This window comes from Megalobrama amblycephala, linkage group LG21, assembly GCF_018812025.1.
Source record: "Megalobrama amblycephala isolate DHTTF-2021 linkage group LG21, ASM1881202v1, whole genome shotgun sequence".
In the NCBI taxonomy this organism is placed as follows: domain Eukaryota; kingdom Metazoa; phylum Chordata; class Actinopteri; order Cypriniformes; family Xenocyprididae; genus Megalobrama; species Megalobrama amblycephala.
Window position 1 is genome coordinate 28,106,030 of NC_063064.1, and position 27,632 is coordinate 28,133,661.

Sequence of the window (27,632 nt, forward strand, 5' to 3'; positions counted from 1 at the left end):
CACATCTATATTTTTGAACTTGTAACTTGCTGTTGCCCTCTGGAATGGAGTGGAGGACAGAAGGTCTTAGGGGGATGAAAAAGGGGTCACACAAGGGCACATACAGCCACCTGGCTCCTGGGGTGACAGGAAAACAACACCCAGAACTTCAGCCCCCTCATCCCTTGCTGCACCTCTGCCTTCCTCAGTTCTTTCCTTTCACAAAACACTTGCATTCCATTCCATTGTGGTGCTATTGACACCCTCCTGATTCAAGCTTTTTTGGCCTGCAGCTCTTTCTGGTACACACCTAAGTTTCTGTCAGCTTCCTACCTTTTTAGCCCGCAGCACAATTTAAGTGTAGGCAGCGTTGCACGCATACAGTCAGTAAACCGAATTCTTACAAAGTCAAACATTCCCAACATGCGGCAAATTAGGTCAGTGAATTCTTCAGGTTGCTGATTGTTTTTTTTTTCCCTTTGCACTCCTTTGTACTTTCACTCTGAATTATCTCTCTTCCTGGTCGTTGTGGAATTTAAACTCTCACAGACTCTTGGAATCTCAAAAATACCACTGAAAAACCTGCTCCAAACACACTGTGTCTAAAAGTACAGTATGTTGACATTTCCTTCTAATAAACTGGTTTGACTATTCTAGCTTAATTCATTACTAACAGGTGCATAAATTCAATTAAACAGGCATGCAATCGCCTTAGGACTAACCCCTCAGGTCCTGCTCACCCCGCACTGTACCGGCCCTGAACCTGGGTCGCCAGTGTGGGAGGCGGGCCCGCTAACAAGGACGCTAAAGACCGCAGTCTCTAGCATCAGTCACTAGTGCGCCTCTTGAGATCAGGGGAGTGAGGTTTACCTGCCCAGCTCTCACTAGCTGGCCACCGTTAAACTCACCCCCCTAAACCTCACTCCCATCTGGGTCACGGCACCAATGTAACCCCTCAGGTCCAAGCATGCCACACGAGTCCTGAAAAGTGAAGCCAAAGCGTCTCGATCGCCCTCAGGTGGCTGGAAGCAGTATAGGTCACAAACCTCGCCCTCTCCATGAAATGTAATGAGACATGAGACAAACTAAACATTCAAATTGGACATTGATATCGCGGCTCCACTTCGTGCTCACTACTACGCAGACTCTGGCTCCAAGTTCACAATGCGCAGACTCGAGACTCGAGCTTCATTTACTACAATGAAAGAGAGTGAAGGTGCGTCGTCCATGTTTTTTTAGTCTATGCTCATGTCCTATTCGCCTCTCTCTGTACGGGCCTTGAACCCGTGTCGCTGGCATTGAAGGCAGGCGCTTTAACAAGGACGCTAAAGACAGCAGTCTCTAGTGTGCCTCTTGAGATCAAGGGAGTGAGATTTACCTGCACAGCTCTCACTAGCTGGCCACCGTCACACTCACCCCCCTAAACTTTACTCCCAACCGGGTCACGGCACCAGCGTAACCCCTCAGGTCCTACTTGCGAAGCTCTGTGCGGGCCTCAAACCCAGAGGCCCGTCGTGGGAGGCGGGCATGCTAATAAGGACGCTAAATTCTGCGGTCTCTAGCGTCAGTCGCTAGTGTGCCTCTTGAGATCAGGAGAGTGAGGTTTACTTGCATAGCTCTCACTAGCTGGCCACCGTCACACTCACCCCCCTAAACTTCACTCCCATCCGGGTCACGGCACCAGCGTAACCCCTCAGGTCCTACTTGTGATGCTATGTGCGGGCCTCAAACCCGGAGGCCCGTCGTGGGAGGCGGGTATGCTAATAAGGATGCTAAATTCGGCAGTCTCTAGCGTCAGTCGCTAGTATGCCTCTTGAGATCAGGAGAGTGAGGTTTACTTGCATAGCTCTCACTAGTTGGCCTCCGTTACATAGGCAAAATTTTTGAGTGGCATAGAGTGTTTCTGTTTGGGAGGACAAGCTCCCATGATTTTGACATTTAATGTTCAACAAGCACGTTCCGGTGTCCACATACATTTGGCATCTACATGTTGTTTTCCATATGTTATATAATACCTTACCCTGTCATGCCTTTTTGTTGCCCCTTCAGGTTCCCGTTGGAAGTCCATGTCCAATCAGGAGAAGCAGCCGTACTACGAAGAGCAGGCCAGATTGAGTCGGCAGCACCTGGAACGTTACCCAGACTACAAATACAAACCCCGACCAAAGCGCACCTGTATTGTAGAGGGAAGACGACTGCGGGTGGGAGAGTACAAAGCCATGATGAAGAGCCGACGACAGGAGCAACGAGTAACGTACCCTCCGAGGTGATGCCCGCAGATGTACTCAACATGTTCTCATTTTTCAGAGATGCATTCAGTTGTAGAATGTATTCATCAGTCTTGTGAATAACCTAATGATGGTTCCCGATTCGCCCCCTTACAATCAACATATATTCCCACAGCCAATCAGAGCAGCAGCTACCGTACCCCCCCAGTGAAGGACAGTACCCAACCACGCCTGTGTCCATGGCCTTGCCCTTGCACCCTGCCCTTCTGGAGCACTACCTCCCCCGGCTGGAACCCCCACAGGGCCGAAGTGACGAGACGCGGGAGGCTACACGGCCCAGACAGCCCTACAGCGAAGGCGAGGAGAGTGACACGGGCGAACGCAGTGAGGGAGAGCTGGTTGTCCTCACTGACTGAGATGGAACAAGGAAAGGATGGGAGGACAGAGAGGGTGGAAAATGCAAACGAGGGGGAATGAGATGGAGAAAAGAATCCCTACAAACGTTATGGTGTCCAAAATTGGTTTAGATCAGTGTTTTCCAGTCCAGTTGTGAGGATGTCCTTGCAAACTGGTTTCAAACCTGCCAGATCGGTCGCATGGTCCTCTAGGGTTGGTTAGGAAGGCAGCAGACATGATGACAAGTAGTTAAACAAAGGATAGATATTAATTTTTCAAAATTTTCCAGTGGTGTAAGCCAGACATCCAGGATAGGTCTTACTGACCATAGCCTGAACTTTTTCAGTCTACAATATTCGCTGTTAGACTGCAGATCTTGAGTTGTTTGAAAGCACTGTGGAGCTGGTGTGCAAAAAATTGTCTACTGCACATATTAAGTAAATGTTATCTGCAAAGTGCATAAGAAAATGCAAAAGAATCGGCTCTTCTAGAAGGGGTATAGATAAGTATATTCATGGTTGAGTTGTTTGAAAAAGTTCCACGTTATATAGTGTCAAATGATAGAATGCATAAGAAGGAATGGTTCACCCAAAAAAGAAAATGAGATTAGAGTAAACAATGACAAAAAAATTAAATTTTTGGATGAACGGTTTCTTTAAATAGCCAATGGATGGAAAGCTCAGAATCATTAGCCATAGAAAAAAAATACTAAAGCCTTTGTGCTTTATAATGATTCTTGATGTCACCAGGGTTTTCCTGCAAAAGTTCCTGTTAAGACTGTGCCAAGGTACTTTCCAGAGCTCAAGGGCTGAGCAAAAAAAGAAAGAAAGAAAACAAGTGGACTTGGAAAAAGGAAGGAACATTCCTGAACTCCTTGTCCAGTTTATCATATCTAGTTATCAGATAATGACGAGTATAGGCTGTTCTGTTACAGAGATTTAAGTAGCCTGCCCCTTTAAGACTCTGAGGGCAGTGAAGGACTGCAGACTTTCTTCAGGTTGGTGGCGTCCTCTGCTGTTTGAATCTGGGTACTGCACTTAAAATATTCCCCTAGGTCAAAATCATTTTTTTATTTAGTGCAGAATAATCACTTGAAATGCACTTTTTCCATCTAATATATTTTTCATACCCTCATGACTCCTATTAGAACAATTTTTTTTTTTTTCAGAGTAGAATTTTGCACTTGTGTGTATATATATGCAAATAATTTCTACTATTCATTTTGTGAAAGGAGATGTGAATAATACCCCTCAAATTACTCCCATTTTTTAAATTTTGGTTTACTTTTCTATTTTAGTGTGTGTATATATAGAGTGAGTTTGTGCTGAAGAAAATAATTGAGTTACCATTCCAGCAGTTCTCTTGACTAGGTCCATATTATTGGGCTGCTAGTCAATTTACAGTTGAGCTGAAATGTAAACATTTTGTGAAAGAAAAAAAACCTTTATATTTTAAAGAGGAGATTTTAGACAGGATTTGCCGCTGAATGGATTGCTATGCTAAACCTTATATGTTAAAGAAAATGATGAAATGATGTATAAAACTGGACACAGAAATACAGTTTGTATTTTATCTGTAGAGGGAACTGGGGGGAAAAGTTGCAATCCAGACACGTTGCAAAACCAGCTGATGTAAAATATAGATATAGACTTTATTTTGTTTATAAAAGTGTATAATTTAAAGGTGTACATGTTTTTTTTTTTCTGTATGTTGCATTTTTCCAAGCAAGTTTTGTGGTTTGTTTTTGAAGCATAAATAAAAATGTTATGTTTACTTTTTTGGTTTTTGTTGATTTATTTATTTATTTATATATATTGTGATATGTCTCAGTAGGATTATGCAGTCAGTAAGTAATTTGTGTTAACAATTAATCTGTCACAAACATATATCTAAGTAAGGCATAATATACAGTTAGATAGACATTATCACAAATATTATCCGGTCATCATTCAAAGGCACAATATGTAGTTTTTCGCCACTAGAGGTAGTTTATTACAAAAAAAAAAGGCGTAGCTTGATGACGCCTTGATTTCACAGAATCATGAGAGGTGTTCACGTCTACAGCCAGTGGAAAAGAACTGGGACAGGACTCGGACAGAAATCATGTTCATGGATGAGATTTTTAACGTTACTGTAGTATGAAGCAGAGCAGGGCCGAGTGATGTGAGAGTTGAAAGAGGCTGCTGGAGCAATTGCTAATGAGAAATAAGTACAATACATGTCTCGAGATCAGCAGAACTTTTATTATGCCACAGTCGCCGCTTCAGCTTCTTCTGGTCATGAGTATGTAGGGTAAAACAGCGCTGTTTATCATATTAGATGTATTTGTGTGTTGAAAGTTGTTGTAATGCTACTCTGGGTTCGCTCGGCGGCTACTATGAGACACTTGTTGCACACTGCAGTAAGCTAGGTCATTATTAGTCATGATAAAACATGGTACTCGCAGTAAATCAGGAAAACAAGATTTGAACATTAAGACTTACTGTGTTGAGCTATATAACATTAGTTTTCTGTCGATGACTGTATCCATCCAAACAGTAGCTCACCTGACTAATAAAACATAATAGATTAAAGTGTCTGGTGTTTCCATGTTTCTACAAAATAAAATCAGAAACCATGGGTAATGCAGGTATAATGTCATTGATAGGCGACGTATGGACATGGTCCATGGCAGTGTTCCACTCCAGTTTTAGACACGCACTCACGAACTTCCCTAAGCACTTCCCCTTGGGGGAATCTCTGCCACCATTTTGAAGTGCATTCCACTTTGAGAAGTGGATGAGGGAAGTTTATATGGACAGACCCTCACTCCCTGTCTACTTCAGTTGTACACTTCAGGCAGCTCCATAACCCACAATGCAACACGATTGTGACGTCACCACATATCGCGTTTAATTTACCCCACCACAAACAACTCTATGATATACAGGTGCTGGTCATATAATTAGAATATCATCAAAAGTTAAATTATTTCACTAGTTCCATTCAAAAATACTTGTATATTATATTCATTCATTACACACAGACTGATATATTTCAAATATTTCTTTTAATTTTGATGATTATAACTGACAACTAATAAAAATCCCAAATTCAGTATCTCAGAAAATTAGAATATTACTTAAGACCAATACAAAGAAAGGATTTTTAGAAATCTTGGCCAACTGAAAAGTATGAACATTAAAAGTATGAGCATGTACAGCACTCAATACTTAGTTGGGGCTCCTTTTGCCTGAATTACTGCAGCAATGCGGCGTGGCATGGAGTCGATCAGTCGGTGGCACTGCTCAGGTGTTATGAGAGCCCAGGTTGCTCTGATAGTGGCCTTCAGCTCTTCTGCATTGTTGGGTCTGGCATATCACATCTTCCTCTTCACAATACCCCATAGAAGGTCAGGCAAGTTTGCTAACCAATTAAGAACAGGGACACCATGGTCCTTAAACCAGGTACTGGTAACTTTGGCACTGTGTGCAGGTGCCAAGTCCTGTTGGAAAATGAAATCCGCATCTCCATAAAGTTGGTCAGCAGCAGGAAGCATGAAGTGCTCTAAAACTTCCTGGATACGGCTGCGTTGACCTTGGACCTCAGAAAACACAGTGGACCAACACCAGCAGATGACATGCCACCCCAAACCATCACTGACTGTGGAAACTTTACAATGGACCTCAAGCAATATGGATTGTGTGCCTCTCCTCTCTACCTCCAGACTCTGGGACCCTGATTTCCAAAGGAAATGCAAAATTTACTTTCATCAGAGAACATATCTTTGGACCACTCAGCAGCAGTCCAGTCCTTTTTGTCTTTAGCCCAGTCTTGCATACGTCTGTGCGTAGTGGTTCTTGAAGCACTGACTCCAGCTGCAGTCCAACTCTTTGTGAATCTCCCCCACATTTTTGAATGGGTTTTGTTTCACAATCCTCTCCAGGGTGCAGTTATCCCTATTGCTTGTACACTTTTTTCTACCACATCTTTTCCTTCCCTTCGCCTCTCTATTAATGTGCTTGGACACAGAGCTCTGTGAACAGCCAGCCTCTTTTGCAATGACCTTTTGTGTCTTGCCCTCCTTGTGCAAGGTGTCAATGGTCGTCTTTTGGACAACTGTCAAGTCAGCAGTCTTCCCCATGATTGTGTGGCCTACAGAACTAGACTGAGAGACCATTTAAAAGCCTTTGCAGGTGTTTTGAGTTAATTAGCTGATTAGAGTGTGGCACCAGGTGTCTTCAACATTGAACCTTTTCACAATATTCTAATTTTCTGAGATATTGAATTTGGGATTTTCCTTAGTTGTCAATTATAATCATCAAAATTAAAAGAAATAAACATTTGAAATATATCAGGCTGTGTGTAATGAATGAATATAATATACAAGTTTCACTTTTTGAATGGAATTAGTGAAATAAATCAACTTTTTGATTATATTCTAATTATATGACCAGCACCAGTATTCATAATTTTTTTAAATATTTAAAACACACACATATATACATATATAATGCTGCATTAAACAGTTTTGTAAGGGGAAAAAATGAATAAATCAGTGTACGTCATTGCTTACGTTGCATGAGTGCCCACTACTGGCGGAACCTTTGCAATAGGCTGAATTGGAACGTCCTAAGCCCTTGATCACTTGGAATCCTTTATGGAGTTGATTTATTATTTATTTTTTCCCTTACAAAATTGTTTAATGCAGCATTCTATATGTATATAGGTATGTTTGGGTTTAAATATTCTAAAAAATATACGGTGACGTCACAATCGTGTTGCTTTGTGTTGAGCGAGGGTCTGTCCATAAACTTCCCTCGTCCACTTCACAAAGTGGAACGCACTTCAAAATGGCGGCAGGGATTCCCCTGACGGGAAGTGCTTAGGGAAGTTTGTGAGTGTGTAGATAGCACACGTACGTCTGCAAGATGTCTGTTAAAGATCACTTCATCTGGAAAGCACCTGCTGTTTACAAACATCTGATAGACATCTTTAAGATGTCAGTTTTACATACATTCTAAATCATAAACATCTTAAAGACATCTTCTAAATGTCTATTTGACATCTGACAGGAAATATCCTATAGACGTATTGCAGATGAGCAAACACTCGAAAAAATACGTCTTCCAGACTTAAGCACAGACGTCAAATAGACGTCTCCAAGATGTACGTGTACCATCAGGGGTCTAAAATTGGAGTGGAAATCAGCCCATGTCCTGGCTAAAATTGCTTATTTCTCTGGATTTAAACATTCTTGGAAACATTTGGGATAATGTAAGCACACAACTCAAAAAAAACATATAACAATGTTTTATGTATTGTAACATAACAATGTATTATATCACTATAATAATGATGCGAGGCCAATTGTTTTCGACGTTGTAATTTTTCTTAGCAGAAGCTGTTTTTTCTCTCTCTCCATACACAGTTTTAGCTCATTCGTACAACTGAGACTTGCAGAAAGCTAGTCCCTCCACATTAGGGCTGAGGATGTTTCCCTGCATGTGTGTAACTGCATTGTGCTTGTTTGATTCAGGATATCCTCAATAGTAGTCTTCCTGTGCTTACTGGGACAAAATGCAGGTCACCGTCATCCACAGGAGACAGGCAAAAGTTCAACGAGGAAACTGAAGTGTTTGACCAGGTGTGGTGCAAAAGACTCGCAATTCACTTGGGGTTACCAGAGGCAAATTTGGCATTTTAATGCACAGTACAGATGTATTCTAGCATATCAAAGAAAAAAAAAAGCTACTTTTTTTACAAAGGCAAATGCACACAAACAGATCCAACTCTGACATTTTAATGGAAATTTATGGAATAATTAATAAATTATTCTCCCACAGTTGAATAGAAGCGAAAACATTGTACAGTGTTTTTCACAATATTTCACAGTATTTACAAACTCCTTATCAGTGCCGAAAGCATCGCTGCACTAAAGTAGCGCCCCCTGCTGGTCTCCAGCAAACACACTTGGGTCCATGCCAACCTAACAACCCAATACACTCCCAGTTCAGTTAAATATACAAAACAAGTAGAAATATTAAAGATATAAGGATAAATTAAACATTATCTGTACATTGTTTCAGTACATTCACAAAAGAACTGATCTCAAATAAAGCGCAAACTGTGAAGCAGACTTGTTTGGTATCATAACAATAAAAATCCCAACACAGATGCTTCCTGTAAACATCCCTTTTAAGAGCAGAGGTTTAAAAAGGGATATTTACAAGGTCATTTCAAATCATAGAGAAAATATATATATATATATATATGTATATACAGAGGTGGTGCTATGAAATGTCTAGGATGTTAAAATTTACTTTGTTGCACCATAAGTCTCAATTCCAAAGGGAATAAACAGTTGTGGCCACATTGAAATTTTCATATTAAAGTGGAAAAATATAATCTCGCTTCAACAAAATTAAACTTTCCAAAAAACATTAATGGTGCTTGTAAACATTTCCCCCCTTCACATTAGAAATGTCCTTCACATCATAAAAGAAAACTGATAAGTAACTAATATTTTACAAACAGAAGTGGTTTTCTCGGTGGACACATACACATATGTTCATCTACATCTTGCCATTGCACTCCTGTTATATGAACATGTTGTTCAAATTCATAACATTCTTCATGCATACTTTTACTTTTTCAGTCATCAGTCATCATGGACCACAAAGTGACAAAGAAGTAAAAATCCATCAACTGACCTTAAATGTTGAATCTCATGGAAACTGTCAAAAGCTTGTCCGGGTCATATTTCACCACAAAATATGATGACATTATGAATAAAGAATCTGAAGCATATTTTATTCGATTTTTTTTTTCTTCATTTTGACAATTTAACCTAATAGCTTAATGAGAAAAATGCATTCTCATTACTGTAATGTACAAAATATTATTCAAATTGTATAATGTGGTGAAATATGACCTGGAAATGTTTCCACAAGATTGACCTTAAAATCGCAGATCAAGTTTTAGATCCAAGCAGCGACAAGTGAGCAGAACCGAAACAAAGTATATTAGCACAGAGCTATCAGGCAGTTCCAACTCATTAGAGAAACACTGGCTACAAAATTATTCATGGTTTTGTTGAAGGGCCTCTTGCTTTCAGTCGTCGCCTGCGGCTCAAACCGTTTCATTATTAACCTGCACCTGACACAGAGCCAGAGACACCTCAGAGATTTCACTGTGACCCCACAGCTCAAACGCAACGTCTAGCTTCAGTTTCAAGACGTTCTGAAAACGACTGCTGTACTAATTGATCGGGGACTGATCTGGTTGGTCAGTAAAAGGACACTTGGGTTCAAGAAGCTGCCAGAGAGATAGTGATTCCAGTTATACAGATACAGGTATGACGTCAGAACCCGGAAGACTAATTCGCCGCCGGTTCCTTCGAGATTTTACTATGAGGTTTTATAATGGGGGTTTTCAATTTATGAGTAAAATAAAGCCTGTGGTATACACAACTTGATGATACTTTGTTCTACAATGTACACTGCACACACTAAACTGTCTATCTAGTTACTTATTAAAAATGTATGTTTTCAAAAATGAACATAACTGCTTCAAAATCTGGCCCAAATCTGGTATGTGTAGAATCCACACGTACCAGATGTGGGCCGGATCTGGGCCGACACTATGTTGCTGTCTGGGCCATTATAAAACCCCATAAGAAAATCTCAAAAGGAACCAGTGGCGAATTAGTCTTCCGGGTTCTGACATCATACCTGCACCACTCTACAGGGAGGAATCTCACAGAAACGTTACAGGTCACATTGCACCCCAAAATTAAAAGTGAAAAAATAAGAAATTAAATTTTGCATAAAAAGAAAATAGAACCTGTTTTGGGGCCATTAAGATCTCTTGCAGTCTGACTTTTTCCCTCCTCAAATTCACACTTTTTTCCCCTTAATTCTCATTCTTCTCAATGCTTTCCATTGGTTTCTCATTACTTTAATACAGTAATTTGCATGCTAATTGTCATGAATGCAATACATCTTAATAGTCATTGAAAGGCTTAATTTCTCTTTGCAAAATATAATTGTTTTTTCTTCTTTCGGGGATATGGCCTGGCATGTTCTTGACAGATTCCCCTAATTATCTCTCCTCTAAGTTTACAGTACAATGAGTGACTAAAATGGTGCAATTCTTGGCATTTTCGATATGCATGACAAAATAAACAGATGATTTTTGTGCTTTGTGGGGCTCTAGCAGGTTTCTACTGGAATGTTTTACACAGAGAAAATATCAAAAGCACGACCAAGAAATAAAATGCAATTTAAATAACAAATTTTTAGAAGAGACTGTGAACTGATCTTCTATCTCTTGTTGTTCACGACAGAATTTTAAATGCACAGTATTGAAACGAGATGAAATTCTAACTTCAAACCACATAGAATCAGAAAGTCCAGGTATTTTCTCCAGTGAGATGGCAATCGCATCCCTAAATCTGCATTTAATATTCTGAACTTAAATAATCTTGTCCTTTTCGCTCCAGGACATCCTCACAGATGGTGACCTGAATCAAACTACACAACATTGTTACATAAATATTGCCCCCTTTTCCAGTTTTGGAAAACCATTAAATTGATATTTAAGGGGGGTTTGACATTAGGAATGAGATTAGAGATCATTGAGCAGATAATGACTTTCAAATCTCAGTTTGAGCTTTGCCAGGTGATGCACACGCATTTAGGACAGAGAGCGAGAAAAGGAGGGGGAAGCGGGAAGCAGGCTGTAATATTCCACAGACTCTGACAAGTGGAAAATTCAACAGAACTTCTCACAACCATAAAAACTAAATAGGTGGAAACATGGTCCTACAGACGCTGAGGTTTCTCGTGGCCCTGACTTCTTGGGAATGTCTGAAGTGAGGCCAGATTGACTTCATTGGTTACTTGGTTACTTGCCTTTTAGCTGACGCCGTTCATCCAAAGTGACTTACGGTGGACTAATTGCAGGGGTTAAGTAATTTGCTCAAGTGCGTAATAGTGCAGGACAGGGCAGGATTTTTGACCTCAGTAACTGTCTAGTACCCGAGTCACCCCTGATTGGCCCTAAACCGGAAACCTTTGTATTAGCAACCCAGATTTTTACCCATTACCCCAATTTCTTCTCATCATACCAGCACTGGGAGATAAATCTGAAAGCATTAACACATTTTTGGGTCTTTGCACATTTGTCATTTTAAAAGAAAAAACAGTGGGCCACATACGCAGAAACTAAGATGTTTCTTGTTAATCAACGCCTGCAGTATCCACAAACATCCTTGCTAAACATCACTACAGGCCTCCTTCACAGCAAATCATTCTCCAAAGCAAAGTCAGCTCCAACAATGGAAGGACTTTTTTGGTGCAAAACAAGTGCCCTGTAACAATTAATAAATAAATTGTATTTAAAACATAAAAACTCACTCCATTTTATGGAAAACTTGAACTGGAGTCCCAAAGAGAAACATGTTTTTTGAAAAAGGAATCAAGAATTTGTGGAACGAAGACAAGTTGCCAACCAATCATAAGAGGTCCCAGTGCTCACCCCTGCTGTACCTCATACCCTCCCCTGACTGAAAAGGCCTCTGTTTCAATGGTCAAACGGTCAACGGTGAGGCCAACAGATACTAGCGTTGTCCCCTCTGTCTTGAAGTCTCATTTGGGGATCTCCAGGGCTGTTACTGCAGGTTTGGTCTTGAAGTACTGATTGAAACGTAGCACGGCATACCTAAAAAAAAAAAAAAAAAAAAAGACAAAATCAGATCTGAAAGTCAAGTTTAAGAATGGGAATGAATTAGTAGACAGCGTTGTCAGAAATGTATTTTTTATTATTATTTAAGGGTATATTTATCTCCAATAATTGATATATATATTTTTTAATAATCTTTATAATAAGTTTTTGTTTAATAAAAATAAAAACATACAACGTGTCATCGATTTATGTCAAATTCTTAAATTGAATATAGTTTTGACCAGTTATGGCAAAATAATAATAATCAAAATAATTTTTTCATGCATTTATGTATTAGGTATTATGTTTGTATTACGTTTGTAGCACTTTTAGTAGGCTATATAATATAAAACATAAATAAATGCATTATTAAATATAACTATAACTGCAAATAATTGTCAAACTACCAAAAACAAAAAGTAAAAAAAATATACATTTAAAAAAATTGTATGGTTCCTATGAAATATATAAATATTAGATAACATTAAAAAGATAACATTCAATTTCAGTGGCATTTTTGCCATGAGACCAGGCATTATTTAATGTTAATGTTAACTTTACATAATTTAACGGCATATTTATCTCCAATAATTGATAAATACTTTTTTTTTTTAAATAATCTTTATAAAGGAGATTTTTTTTAAACAAAAATAAAAACATGCAACATGTCATCCATTTGTCAAATAATTTAACTGAATATAGTTTCAACTAATTATGGCTGTTTTCTATAAAATTAACATCATTTTTTAATGTATTTATGCATTAAGTATTATGTTTGTATTATGTTTGTAGAACTTTGAGTGGGCTATAATATAAAACACAAATAAATGCATTATTAAATATAACTGTAACTGCAAATAACTGTCAAACTACTAAAAAAAATCTTTTTTATGGTTCCTATGAAATACATCAAATAACATATAATATTAAAAAGAGGCATTACGGGTGCATTTTGTCAAATTTAGTGGCATTTTTGTCCTAAGACCTGGTTAATTTGTTGCTCTGAAAGACACTGACGTTTAAATAAATTTACATCATAATTTTTATCCCTTTTCTACATGCAAAGAGGCTTATTTTTTGAACAGGCTGTAAGACCCCTCCTGATCTCATCTGCGCAGGCAGTGATTTGTTGTTAAAAGGTGCAGCCTGAGAGGAACCGCGACCTGTTGCTTGGAAACTGGCGATGTAGGAAGTTTACAGAATATATTACTTGAGCCAGTTTAATAAAAGTGAGCCACGACACCAACAAAAATATCCTCAGCCTACGGATGACATAACTCACCCCCTCCGAAAAACCAACTCAAGAATAACTTGAGTAAAGTTTCATCGGACTACAGCACAGACACACAACGCTGATGATTTCAAGTGTCATGTGCCAAAGTCACAGAGGGTGGCAGGCCGCAATTCACTTGTCCTGAATCAAATCTGCTTTTCAACTCTTGAAAACAAACACCATTGACTGGTTTCTATGGGCAATAGAAATAACAGTCCTCACCCATTCACGCGCAGCATGTGGGAGAGCTTCATGTAAGACCTTCACCTCCAACTGAGGCATTCATACACAGATTCAGGTCTAATGTATTTTTAAGTTGCAAAGACAAAGGACACTGTTTTAGGACTCTGTTTTAGCCATGAACCCAAGAGATCTAACCTTCAATTCAGGTCTAATGTGTTTCTGTCAGGTGAATGGTTAAGGTGTTAACTGTGGTTTGTGGCAATTTCTGGTAAATGAATCACTTGGAAACTGAACTTTGGCCAAATTATATTATGACTTGCATAAAATAATATATAGTCAATGCATGAACATATAGTCAATGCATGTAATATAAGTGGGTATTTGTTGTTCTTTTTTCTTTTTAAAAAGAGGCATTTGTCTTATTTGTCTAATATTGCAATATGCAGGAGTTTTTCCCAGTATAAAATTTTATATTAGGTTACAAAAGTGTATTAGGTTACTTGCCTGGTTATTGGGTGCATTAGTTGGTGCTACTTTCTGTCACTTACACATCACTTACTGTTACATTCTTTATCTGCCTGTAACACCCATTTCTCTTAACACAGTCAGGGTTGATAATGATCTTTATGCCTGTAAATAAAGCCTCCCCCATCACAAGAGATGAAAGGTTTGCTGAGCTGGATACGCCGCTTACCCGAGGAAGTCAAACTCGATGGAGGAGTACTTGGCTTGGATCAGGGCCCAGAAACCCCAGAAGAAATGTGAGGCCTGCCAAAGCGGAAGAACAAGAACTTTAGGCGAAAGCCTTCCAGCTCAATCCACACAGATGTATGACTGACAGCAATTATCATGCAACAATCTTGTAATCCAATACCTTGGAAAAAAACAACCATAAATTAACTTCATAAATCCTGCATTCCCTTTTCTAATGTCCTCTGCACATGCAACACTTACCAGAGCAAATTTGTTGACTTGTACGTAGAGCGTCTCCAGTTCATGCTGGCTCACCTCCTCGCCTTTCTTGGTAAAGAGCTTGTAGGCCTGCAGGTAAGTGTGCAACCAGTCCAACTGCATCTCTTGACTGGGATAAAGGTCATAGTCGGGTTCACTCATGCCTGATGAACACACACATATGGAAGGGTAATGCAAATCAGTTTCCTGAGCATAATTTTTTTTTCATGAGTGATATTTTTTATGCTGCTCACCTGCAAATTCATTGAAATGATTTCCAATGTCAAATGCTTGATAGTTGTAACTTGAATATTCATAATCGATGAAACGAACATGACCTGAAAAAAGAGCAAGAGGGTTTGATTTGTAGTAAGACAAAATATTAGTCTTAAGTGCTTTTTGAAATAAAATCCCCCAACTTAATGCCTTAAGTGAAAAGTGAAAACACTGTGGCTCTGTGGTGTTGTCAATATTGGTTTGTTTGTTTGAGCAGCCCAGCATGTCAACTTCTGGCTCAACCAAATGCAAGACACGGGAGGCAGCATGGAAGCGGTGGCAGAAATCTGGAACCAGTCAATTTTTTTGCTATTCTAAATTGTTGCTATGAATACTAAGACATTACCTTTCAAAAGATGGGGTCAGTAATGAAATTAAGTTAATGAAATTAACACTTTTATTCAACCAGGAGATTGATCAAAGTGATATTGAAGACTTTAATAATGTTACAAAATATTTTCATTTCAAATAAATTCTGTTTATTGTTAACTTTCTATTTTTCGAAGAAGTATTGTTTTCATCACTGATAATAAATGTTTCTTGAGCAGCAAATCATCATATTGATGTGACACTGAAGACTGGAATAATGAGTAATTGAGCTTTACATTAAAACAGAAAACTGACATTTTAAATTATAATAATATTTCACACTATTACAGTTGTTACTGCATTTTTGATCAAATAAATGCAGCCTTGGTGAGCATAAAATCCTGGGATTTGAATGGATTATGAACAGTGGGCTATGAAATTACTAATATTATTTTCTTCACCCATATGACCTTGGTTACACAGGCAAAGCTGTTCCAGAGGCAGAGAAATTTAGTGCATTTTGATAGTGCTTATGAATATTAAAGTGTTTTCTTTCGAATAATGCAAACTTTTGTGCACAATAAGACCAGGGACATTTATTATAATATATGGTCAATTTAATTTCTTCATGTCATGAAGTTGACATAATACCCACCTTCCTTTGCATTGTGAATGATGTTCTTACAGAGCAGGTCGTTGTGACAGAGCACTACAGGAGAGCCCAGCTGCGACAGGTGTTCCTTCATCCACATCATTTCTTGTTCAAGCACTTCCTGACTGGGCACTTCCTGCTGAATTCTAAATCAAAAAACATAGAAAGAGTGTTTGACAACACAATAATGCCACAAAATATATTTTTTTTTCAAAAATTAAAGTTTGCTTATTAATGATGTTTGTTTAGTAAAATATTCGGTAACACTTTACAATAAGGTTTTTATTTTTTACTACACTAGTTAACATGAACTAACCATAAACAGCACTTCTACAGCATTTATTAATCTTAGCTAATGTTAATCTCAAAACATTTTCAAAATCAAAAGTTGTATCTGTTAACATTAGTTAACATGAACATTTTTATTAACTAACATTAACAAAGGTTAATAAATGAAGTAAAAATACATTCATGTTAATTAATGCACATGTCACAAATGAGACATTATTGTAAAGTGTTACCAAATAATTGCACAACTTTCCTCAACTTGGCACACAATTTGAGTTATCAAGTTATGCATAGAAGTTCAATATTTAGGTTAATAAAATTATTATTAATATAACATAGTATGTTAAGTTACTAATGTAGTTAACAATTATTGTAAAGCATTACCAACAATTTCCACTAAACACTTCATCAGGCATTTATCTTAACAAAGGATGGATTAACAAAAGAGAAATTAAGACCGTGATAATGTGGTCCAGTCCCACCAATGAGAAAGCCCGTCTAAGTGACCACTCTCCCCTTATAATGGGCTTAGGTAGCTATTTCTAGAATCTCCTTTTGCCGTGCAGCAGCTCACTCAAAACCCAGCAGTCTCTCTGACTGATCTGTGATTTGTTGCATGTTTTTTTGCACAGGTTTATGACTTGTATAAAGTATCAGGAAACTACTGAATAAAATCGTACTTTTAAACATTGGGGAATATTATAATCTCTACCAGAGAAACTCTTATGAAACTAATGCTCTAATGACCGATGACGCAAATGATCTCTGGAGCCCGATAAACGCCAGAATGCAAACAGCCACAAGCTTTTAAGAGCAAACATCTTTGTAAGGAAGACAATTGAGATGATTATGTGACATAACAGTTCTGCGCATGAGATTAGAAAGACAAATCACGAAACGAAACACCTGCCTGATCAAAATCAAAATTCAAACGCATCTCATCCATTCAGATTTCTGAGCCGTGATGAGTTATAATCTGAATTTTAATGAGATCATTTAAGATTTAAAAATTGAAACCTATTATGCTTTTTTTACATTTTCAACTTTCTTTAGTGTGTAATGTTGCTGTCTGAGCATGAAAAAAGTCTGAAAAGTAGCAAAGCACAGTCACTCAAAAGGGAGTTAAGGCACTTCATTTTCTGCATTTCGCTCCATCACTCGCACAGTCGTGCGGATGATAACGGATGAACAACTGCATCTCTATACAAGTTCTCTACAAGATGTTGGAGGGCAGTACTGAGTCATGTCATTTACAGGACATTCACTCGGACGGACAGAGGAAGAAAAGTATCGGATCTACCATTGCACGCAAATTTTAGAACAAGAACCAAAACAAAACAATGGAGAATGATATGCTGCTTTGTTTACTTTTTTGTATCGCCACCTAGTGGACTCTTCTGTCTCAAAATTTACCTTGCACATGCGCTGTTGTACACGCACCAGACATCCGCGGACCCTCCTGATGATGAAAATTACATCACATGGACAGGAAACCCATCACAATATTCCTAATTTAAATAATTCCAGGCCCAAAGCATACACAAAAAAGGAGCGAGGCCTGCGTTAGTACTGTGTTGAAACTTGCGGTTATGGTACAGGGATGTGACATTTCTGAAACACGCTAGAAAGGGTTGACCAATCACAACACACTGGTCCAGCTGGCCAATCAGAGCACATTTCGCTTTTCGGAAGGAGGGGCTTCATAGAGACAGGAACTAAACAAGCGTTACTGATAGACTGGGATGAGAGGTGCTGCAACAATGTCAAATATGTGAAGAATAAGGTGTTTTTTGAACATTCAAGCATGAAAACCTATTCTAGTAGAACAGAAAAACAAAATCAAGACTTTGTAAAAGGGCTTAATATGGCTTCTTTAAGATTCATTCCCTGAAGGTTACCTGACATTAGAGGCTTGGTCTGTGAACTCCGTGGCCACTAGCGAGAAGTACTTGCGCATTTTGATCCACAAGTTGGGTTTGGGGATGCAGCCATTGTGTGCGTGGATGGCGTGAATGCGAGCCATTTCACGGGCGATCAGTCTGCCAATAATAACAAAGGAAGACGTTGGTCAAAACTGCAATGTTCAATTTCAGCTTAAACACAATGCCTGGAAAAAGCTGTTTATGTGGAAAAATGGATATTAGTCCAAGGTCACCTGTGTAATTTGCGATACGGTTCACTGTGTGCCTGGAAGGAGATTACGTGACCCTCATGAAGGGAATGAACACTTCGGTCTGAGTGCACATGATCTTTGCGCCAAATTTGCAGTTTGCTTAGACTATACGAGAACGTTTCCACAAGACATTCTTCAATATTTAAAGACATGTTTCAAAAAGGTGCCTATTATATGCTATACATTTTATCATTATATTCATACTTTCATTCGGCTAGGATGCATTAAATTGATCAAAAGTGACAGTACAGACTTTTTCATTGTTCTAAAAGATTTACAATATTAACATTACAAATGAATAATAAGCAGCACAACTGTTTCCAACATTAATAATAATTAGGAAGGTTTCACCACATCAGCATATTAGATTTCTGAAGGATCATGTGACACTGAAGACTGGAGTAATGATGCTGAAAAAAATCAGCTTTGCATCACTGGAATAAATTACATTTTATAATATATTCCAACAGAAAACAGTTATTCTACGTTGTAATAATATTTCACAATATTACTGTTTTTACTTTATTTTTGATCAAATAAATTCAGCCTTTCAAAAACGGTAAATAAATCTTACCGACCCCAAACTTTTGAATGGTATGGTAACCTGATTTCAGTATGTATGAAAAATATTTTTTCTTACTTTTAATTCATCACACTGCATTCTGGGATTGTCTTATTTGCAAGAATACATGTCTTAGCATCTGGTCAAATGAGGTATAATTATGTAATTAGTATAATAAATATGTAAGTAGTACAAGGTTTTGGACTGAGCTAAGGCCAGTTTTAAAGTCTTCACTATTATTATAACAAAAGCCAAAATAGACCAAAAATGTTCCAAAAATAGGCCAAATCAGTGTGAAGTACTCCACGTTCTAACCCAAATGCTAAAGTCAAAAGACCAACCAAATGTGTTATTTTTAGAACGAACACCCACACTTCTATTCTGTGCCTTGTGCCGAACGGACCCACCTGAGTAACACAGGGTCCCTGACGTCTTGAGTATCCAGAGCGCGTCCTTGCATGAACTCGTAGCAGATGCCATTCTGGAAGGTGCAGTAAAGTCGGGGAGCGCAACCGTTGGCGTGTAGAACTTGGAAGCTCTTCAGTTCATTGTCTCGGTCCACGATCAGCTCCGTCTTGTTGCCGTACACCCTCACCAACACCACATCCTCGTCGCAGTCCTCCATATAACACCCCACCAGTTTGTTAGTTGTGCCATCTGTGAAAAGCTGAGGGGACAAAAAAAATTAACATAAGGCTTGCATGATCAAATTGCAATCACAGCTACATTTTGTTGCAAGATGCATAGACCTTATAGTCAAATTGAAATGGCATTCAAAGCAGTGTTTTGAAATCGCCCATCACTAGATATTGTTGACAAGTCGTTATTTTGTTTTTTTGGTGCACAAAAAGTATTCTTGTCACTTTATAATATTAAGGTTGAACCACTGTAGTCACATGAATTGTTTTAAATTTGTTTTTAGTATCTTCCTGGGAATTGAAAGTGTAAATTTCCTTGCTGGAAATGGAGGCCTCACTGAGCCATTGGATTTTATCAAAAATATCTTAATTTGTGTTCTGAAGTTGAACAAAGGTCTTATGGGTGTAGAACGACATGAGTGTGAGTAATTAAATGACAGAATTTTCATTTTTGGGTGAACTAACCCTTTAATGAATTACAACTATACAGGTACTGGTCATATAATTAGAATATCATCAAAAAGTTGATTTATTTCACTAATTCCATTCAAAAAGTGAAACTAGTATATTATATTCATTCATTATACACAGACTGATATATTTCAAATGTTTATTTCTTTTAATTTTGATGATTATAACTGAAAATTAAGGAAAATCCCAAATTCAGTATCTCAGAAAATTAGAATATTGTGAAAAGGTTCAATATTGAAGACACCTGGTGCCACACATTTTAATCAGCTAATTAACTCAAAACATCTGCAAAGGCCTTTAAATGGTCTCTCAGTCTAGTTCTGTAGGCTACACAATCATGGGGAAGACTGCTGACTTGACAGTTGTCCAAAAGACGACCATTGACACCTTGCACAAGGAGGGCAAGACACAAAAGGTCATTGCAAAAGAGGCTGGCTGTTCACAGAGCTCTGTGTCCAAGCACATTAATAGAGAGGCGAAGAGAAGGAAAAGTTCTGGTAGAAAAAAAAGTGTACAAGCAATAGGGATAACCGCCCCCTGGAGAGGATTGTGAAACAAAACCCATTCAAAAATGTGGGGGAGATTCACAAAGAGTGGACTGCAGCTGGAGTCAGTGCTTCAAGAACCACTACGCACAGACGTATGCAAGACATGGGTTTCAGCTGTTGCATTCCTTGTGTCAAGCCACTCTTGAACAACAGACAGCGTCAGAAGCGTCTCGCCTGGGCTAAAGACAAAAAGGACTGGACTGCTGCTGAGTGGTCCAAAGTTATGTTCTCTGATGAAAGTAAATTTTGCATTTCCTTTGGAAATCAGGGTCCCAGAGTCTGGAGGAAGAGAGGAGAGGCACACAATCCACGTTGCTTGAGGTCCAGTGTAAAGTTTCCACAGTCAGTGATGGTTTGGTGTGCCATGTCATCTGCTGGTGTTGGTCCACTGTGTTTTCTGAGGTCCAAGGTCAACGCAGCCGTATACCAGAAAGTTTTAGAGCACTTCATGCTTCCTGCTGCTGACCAAACTTTATGGAGATGCAGATTTCATTTTCCAACAGGACTTGGCACCTGCACACAGTGCCAAAGCTACCAGTACCTGGTTTAAGGACCATGGTGTCTCTGTTCTTAATTGGCCAGCAAACTCGCCTGACCTTAACCCCATAGAAAATCTATGGGGTATTGTGAAGAGGAAGATGCGATATGCCAGACCCAACAATGCAGAAGAGCTGAAGGCCACTATCAGAGCAACCTGGGCTCTCATAACACCTGAGCAGTGCCACAGACTGATCGACTCCATGCCACGCCGCATTGTAATTCAGGCAAAAGGAGCCCCAACTAAGTATTGAGTGCTGTACATGCTCATACTTTTCATGTTCATACTTTTCAGTTGGCCAAGATTTCTAAAAATCCTTTCTTTGCATTGGTCTTAAGTAATATTCTAATTTTCTGAGATACTGAATTTGGGATTTTCCTTAGTTGTCAGTTATAATCTTCAAAATTAAAAGAAATAAACATTTGAAACATATCAGTCTGTGTGTAATGAATGAATATAATATACAAGTTTTTGAATGGAATTAAATGAAATAAATAAACTTTTTGATGATATTCTAATTATATGACCAGCACCTGTATAAGTTCAGATATTCACGTCTATGCTCAATAAAGGGTGTGAACGTTTTTAAAGAATAAAATAAGCCATTTTCAATCATTCGAAAGTCAATCATGATGGAACATATATATATAATTATATGTAGATAAATTAGCAAGACCTTAAATTCTTTGTGTTTGTGACAATGTACCCCACAATTCACTGCACTGGCCTCGCCACCCACCAATGCATTTCTGAGATTCCTGAAATGACTTATGTACAAATAGCGGCAGTGGCCGCAATACAGAGGATGAATTCATCTCTGAGCAGGTGCCATTTTGAGAGTTCAACAGTTTTTTCGAAACTGATTACAACACTTAAAACTTGTAATTCATCTCATTAGTAAATGGGTTTAAGATAAACTGCTGAAAGCAAATACACCACAACTATCTGAACAAACTTTGAAATTAGCAAGCGGAAAGTGACATGCATGATGGTTTGAACCGCTAAGAACTGTTTGAATGGTCAGTGTTTACAGTTCAGCCTAGGTCAGGTGGTTATCATCAACAAACACAACACAACTACTAACCCTTTTTCTAATGTCACATGACCACGTGGCTACCCTAAACGGCTGGAACGCCGAAGCTCATCTGATGAATGGCATCAAAATGCCACACGCCAACAAAGCAGCTTTATTTTGAGCATTTTGGCTTCATTCAAAGGACTGTACTAAAGCAGCTGTGAACAATATGTTTGGGCACAATGCATGTTTTTCATTGATGAAAACTATGCTGGCTATCTGTAAACAGTGCCCATCTGTGTGGAGGTAGAACAGGATAAGGTTCATTCATCCTGGCTCAACAGCGGCAACAGTGGCCCAAGAGAACTGAGGTGAAAAATGCATGTCCGAGTCATAGGTCACCCCAAAATCATAAGAATGAAAATGTGAAAATGAAGCCTGTTTTTTAAGATCAGGATTAAGGATAGGCCAGTGTAAGAGTTTGGAGCCATTCGTTGAACATGTACATGTGTTTTTGTCTCATGCAAATTTAGATAAATTCAACATCGCTGCTGTGTATTCTGCTGATTTAAATGTCACCAACGTTACATTATCTAGCTGGCTGACGTGGTTGAGGTTTTGTTGAAGTAGCAACAAGGACTTGAGAAAGGAATGGGTTGAAAATTTTAAACGGATCAGTAAGGTTTGCATCATATGCCATCATTTTTCTGGAAAAGTGTGGTGTGGATCTATAATGTGTATTTAATCGCAATTATAATAACAAAAATGTTTAGGAATATAGCTTGAAAACACAAAGACTGAAATGGTTGAAATTCTGTATTACTTAAAATGTTTTGAGAGCACTATAGCACTAATTCTACTGATTTTGACTTCATACATGATTTGTAGGAAAATCATGTTAAAATTTAAGTATCAAATATGATCCATCAGGCGTTTGTTTATTTGTACATCTCTCAATCATCATCATATTGCATTGCATTATATGTTTTGTCCCAACAATTAAAACTACAAAGTTCATAAAACTAAATATTTAAATTTCATCACACTAAGGCATATTATTGGGAGATATAGAGTGACAAATTATATTTATATGCATTTTAAGTAAGCTGTCTGCTATATTGTCATAAAGATCTCATTGCTCTACATTTACATCAGAATTTGATCATACTTTTTGGCCATATAAATATCAGAAACTGCACCAAATTGCATATTTTTGCTCAGTTTGGGCCTCTGAATATATATATATATATACAGGGAGTGCAGAATTATTAGGCAAGTTGATTTTCTGATCATATTTTTTTCCCAAGCACATTTTACCAATTCCAATCCACATCAATCTTAATAACTACTATTAATATTGTTTTTAATCATTTATAAGTGATATATAATTGTTCATGAAGTCTGGAAATGAAAAATGCCTTATATTCAGGTGTGCAGAATTATTAGGCAAGTTTTCTTTTACAGGCAAAATGAGCCAAAAAAGAGATTTAACTCAGACTGAAAAGTCAAAAATTATTATAGTGCTCTAAAACTTTCTGGCCTTATAGACAGACAGATTGAGAGTGACTCCTGAAGGACCAGCACCACATCCTCTTGTACCACTGTTTGAAGAATTTATCCAGAATCTGGCAGTAAGGTGTTTGAGTTCACTTTTGGTCCATCTCTTATCCTGAAATGTCTGTCTTGCAGAGATGGACTAAAAATGATCTTCCAAAACTTACTGCCAGATTCTGGATAAATTCTTCAAACAGTGGTACAAGAGGATGTGGTGCTGGTCCTTCAGGAGTCACTCTCAATCTGTCTGTCTATAAGGCCTATAAAAACCCAGTCTTCATGTATTTTATAACACTTCAGCTTGTGATTCTTATCAAGTGCGGGTCATTTTTTAGGATTCTTTAGCTAACCTAAGTCTCTGAGATCCTGAGACCTTGCACTTCTGGAGACTCCAGGTAGGTTGCAGTTCTGGAAAATGGTGGCGCTGGAGACTAAAGGGTTCCTGATGGTTTCACACATAATTCTTAATTATTTTGCAGTTAACGTGTCTTTTCTTTTCCACCTGTTTTTGTCTGACCCCGCTGACCCAATGAGCATTTTGCTGTCCCTTGGTCATGCTTTAACTTTGCAATTTCTAGTATTGCATTAGTATTGCGTCCTTCTCATGAGTATTTAATAATTTTTGACTTTTCAGTCTGAGTTAAATCTCTTTTTTGGCTCATTTTGCCTGTAAAAGAAAACTTGCCTAATAATTCTGCACACCTGAATATAAGGCATTTTTTCATTTCCAGCCTTCATGAACAATTATATATCACTTATAAATGATTAAAAACAATATTAATAGTAGTTATTAAGATTGATGTGGATTGGAATTGGTAAAATGTGCTTGGGAAAAAAATATGATCAGAAAATCAACTTGCCTAATAATTCTGCACTCCCTGTGTATATATATATATATATATATATATATATATATATATATTTCCCTTTAATAGGAGCTCTATATTCTCACTATATTATACTATATGAGCCATAAAAGCCTGATGTATCAAGTATAATTATATTTATAAGCATTTTAAGTAAGCTGTCTGCTAAATTGGCATAAAGATCTTTACATTTTCATCAGAATTTGATCATACTTTTTGGCCATATAAATATCAGCAACTGCACCAAATTGCATATTTTTAGGTTTTGCATAATTTGAGGGGTTTTTTTCCTCCTCTAATATGAGCTCCATATTCTCACTATATCATACTATATAAGCCATAAAAGCCTGATGTATCAAATATGATACTCAACAACAACAACAAAAAACACATATGCAAACTATATATTGCTTTACAGGGCTAATATTATAACAATAATAGTAAATATCAACTATTGCATATTAACATTCAAGGAAAAAATTATTAAAAAAATGCTATGTAAATATAATAATACAATTGCTAAAAATGAAATAAAAGAATGCATTACATTAATGAAAATTTGGGAGGAAAATATGCTTATATCATGATAAAAAAAAATGTAATGCTTCATTTTCTTCAAGTACACAGTATAATATTTATGCCTTTCCCTTGCTTTTAGGGTGAAATATGACTCAAACACGTTCTTGACCATTTTCTTGACGTGGACTGGGACATGCTGTCTCTGCTTAAGACAAAAACAATAAAATAACACTGTTCATTAATAACCTTCACTTCCCATCACACTAAATGATAACACTCAAACAGATATGACAGATGCAGCGCGTGAGGCTGACAGTCAGTGCAATAATACAAAGTTTATAATTGTGCTAACTGTGTTACATATGTGGCGTTGGGCGGAGACGTCAGGTCAGTCAGTAAGTGTGAGTCACAGAGTCTAATCAGGTTATTTTAACAGCTGCATTAAGATAAACTCAAGGAAGCAGTAAGGGAGGCTTGCTTTATTACTATTAATAACTGTTATTGACTGTGTTAATATTGTGAGCCTCCTAAATGATATTTTCCAATGAAGTCGTGAGACATTGATCTGATTACGCAAATACAATAGGCTGATCACTTTTAAATCAAACGTGGTTTTGGGTCGAGTCAATCTAATCAGATCAACTAGTTTCAAACCAGAACGCCAGGTGGGAGCTGCTCTATCTGTGAGATAACCTCGTATTCAGAGGTGACAAGTAACAGCTGACCTGTGTCAAGGACAAAAGAAGAAAAACACACATATATATATATATATATATATATATATATATATATATATATATATATATATATATATATATATATATATATATATAGTGTGTGTGCATGCACAGAACAACAAAACAACAACATGACTTGCAATAAAATGCACTGACACCACCTGTAACCCAAAAGACCTTGAAGTATATTTATATCAGATTTATATATGATATATTTATGCACCAGACAAGTACATTTACATGAGGGCAAAACAAAGCAAACTCATTTCACTGAACTTAAAGATTTATTGAGGTGTCAACATGAGGTTGAACTGGCATATGCAAACACAACAGTGTTGACACTATGATGGACAGATGAAGATGACTTCAAAACACCATCATAACACACATTTCTTAAACACATTAACATTTTTAAACACATATATATATATATATATATATATATATATATATATATATATATATACACACACACACACATATATATATATATATATATATATATATATATATATATATATATATATATATATATATGAATCATAATTATACACACATATATATAATATATATGTCTTTTTAATATATATATATATATATATATATATATATATATATATATATATATATATATATATATATATATAAATGATAAAATATTAACCTGATTTAAAGATCTTTTTTATCTTGATTTGAAGATTTTTAGCAAAGAAGTCACTGCCAGCTGGCCAATGACGTATCCAGGAGACGCACCCCACGTCATATACTGTAAACCTCTCTTACCTGCCGCAAATTGTAAAATTATTTCTTTATAGCGGTTTTATTACAGAATATGTGTGATTATATGTGGTCAAACTGGGTGTAATGTCCAGCAGCTGGCTAAGTTAGCCAGGCTAGTTTCTAACGTCACTCCTGCGGTCATAGCTAGAAATATGACGTGATAAAACACAAAACCTTCAACGTCTTTTACGCTATATTAAAAGCTATTCTTCAATGAAAATTCAAAACGCCAAGGGGGAAAAGAAAAGAAGAAAAAAAAAAAAAAAAAGGCCCTAAACACGCCGGGAGTGGATTAGCTCAAGCTACACAGTCACACCTACCTTAGTCTGGATCAGGTTCGGGTCCCAGCCTGGTCTGAGCTCTTTAATCAGCTTCATCGCTCCTTCCGTAACATTATGTTCGTCCACGAATATCGGGAATTTTCTGATTGTCGGTGACCCGACCGGCACGTGGATCTCCGTCTCCATCATATGATTTATCTGTCTATTATTACCCGACATGAAAGTTTCTGAATCTATAAGTATTAAATAGGTATATTAAGTGTTCAGGGGTTCTGAAGGTTTTTATTTGAACATGTACTGGAGGTCCAGTCCGGTTTAGTATGTGCAGAGAAAAGAGGAGCGACTCATATGCCGGTACCGTTGGTTTCTGTCATCACGGCAGGAAAAAAACGGCGCTTCTTCCTTCTGTAGGCACCGCCCACAAGAAATCATCCGATGACGGAGCCTAGCTGATAAATATTCATGAGGTCAGGCTGACGAGATTTTAGAAACTTCCAATGGCGAATGATTGCCTTATTAATATTGATTAGGTAAACTTACGTTGCTTTGTAGTCGCCCGTGGTAAGGGCTTGGCTCATGAATATTACGAGCAAGCCTTCAGCATAGTAAGATTCGTAAATAACCTGGATTTATGTCTCTCAATAAACATACGTTCAATATTTAGTCTTTTTTTGAAGTAGTTTTATATGTATCATGGTATTAGAAAGAAA

The 27,632-nt window shown here is 37.6% G+C and overlaps 2 protein-coding genes across 8 annotated transcripts in view; one reads left to right on the top strand and one right to left on the bottom strand.

The window, feature by feature from the left end:
* The window catches only part of LOC125256541 (transcription factor SOX-13-like), a 31,934-nt gene extending 27,557 nt beyond the window's left edge, over positions 1-4,377 (top strand). For all 7 annotated transcript variants that reach the window (XM_048172618.1, XM_048172619.1, XM_048172616.1 and 4 more), the window contains 2 exons: positions 2,029-2,245; positions 2,383-4,377. In XM_048172618.1, the coding sequence (XP_048028575.1) occupies positions 2,029-2,245; positions 2,383-2,623 (458 nt within the window). In that variant the 3' untranslated portion in view covers positions 2,624-4,377. The remainder of the gene's footprint in view (positions 1-2,028; positions 2,246-2,382) is intronic.
* Positions 4,378-8,369: 3,992 nt separating this feature from the next.
* etnk2 (ethanolamine kinase 2) lies at positions 8,370-27,333 on the bottom strand. The gene is made up of 8 exons (XM_048172541.1): positions 26,962-27,333; positions 19,383-19,642; positions 18,139-18,279; positions 15,956-16,098; positions 14,970-15,053; positions 14,719-14,879; positions 14,459-14,532; positions 8,370-12,305 (listed from the first exon to the last, which is right to left on the bottom strand). Exons 1-8 carry the CDS (start codon positions 27,139-27,141, stop codon positions 12,233-12,235), a joined length of 1,116 nt encoding a protein of 371 aa, XP_048028498.1. The 5' UTR covers positions 27,142-27,333; the 3' UTR covers positions 8,370-12,232.
* Between the last annotated feature and the right edge of the window lie 299 nt (positions 27,334-27,632).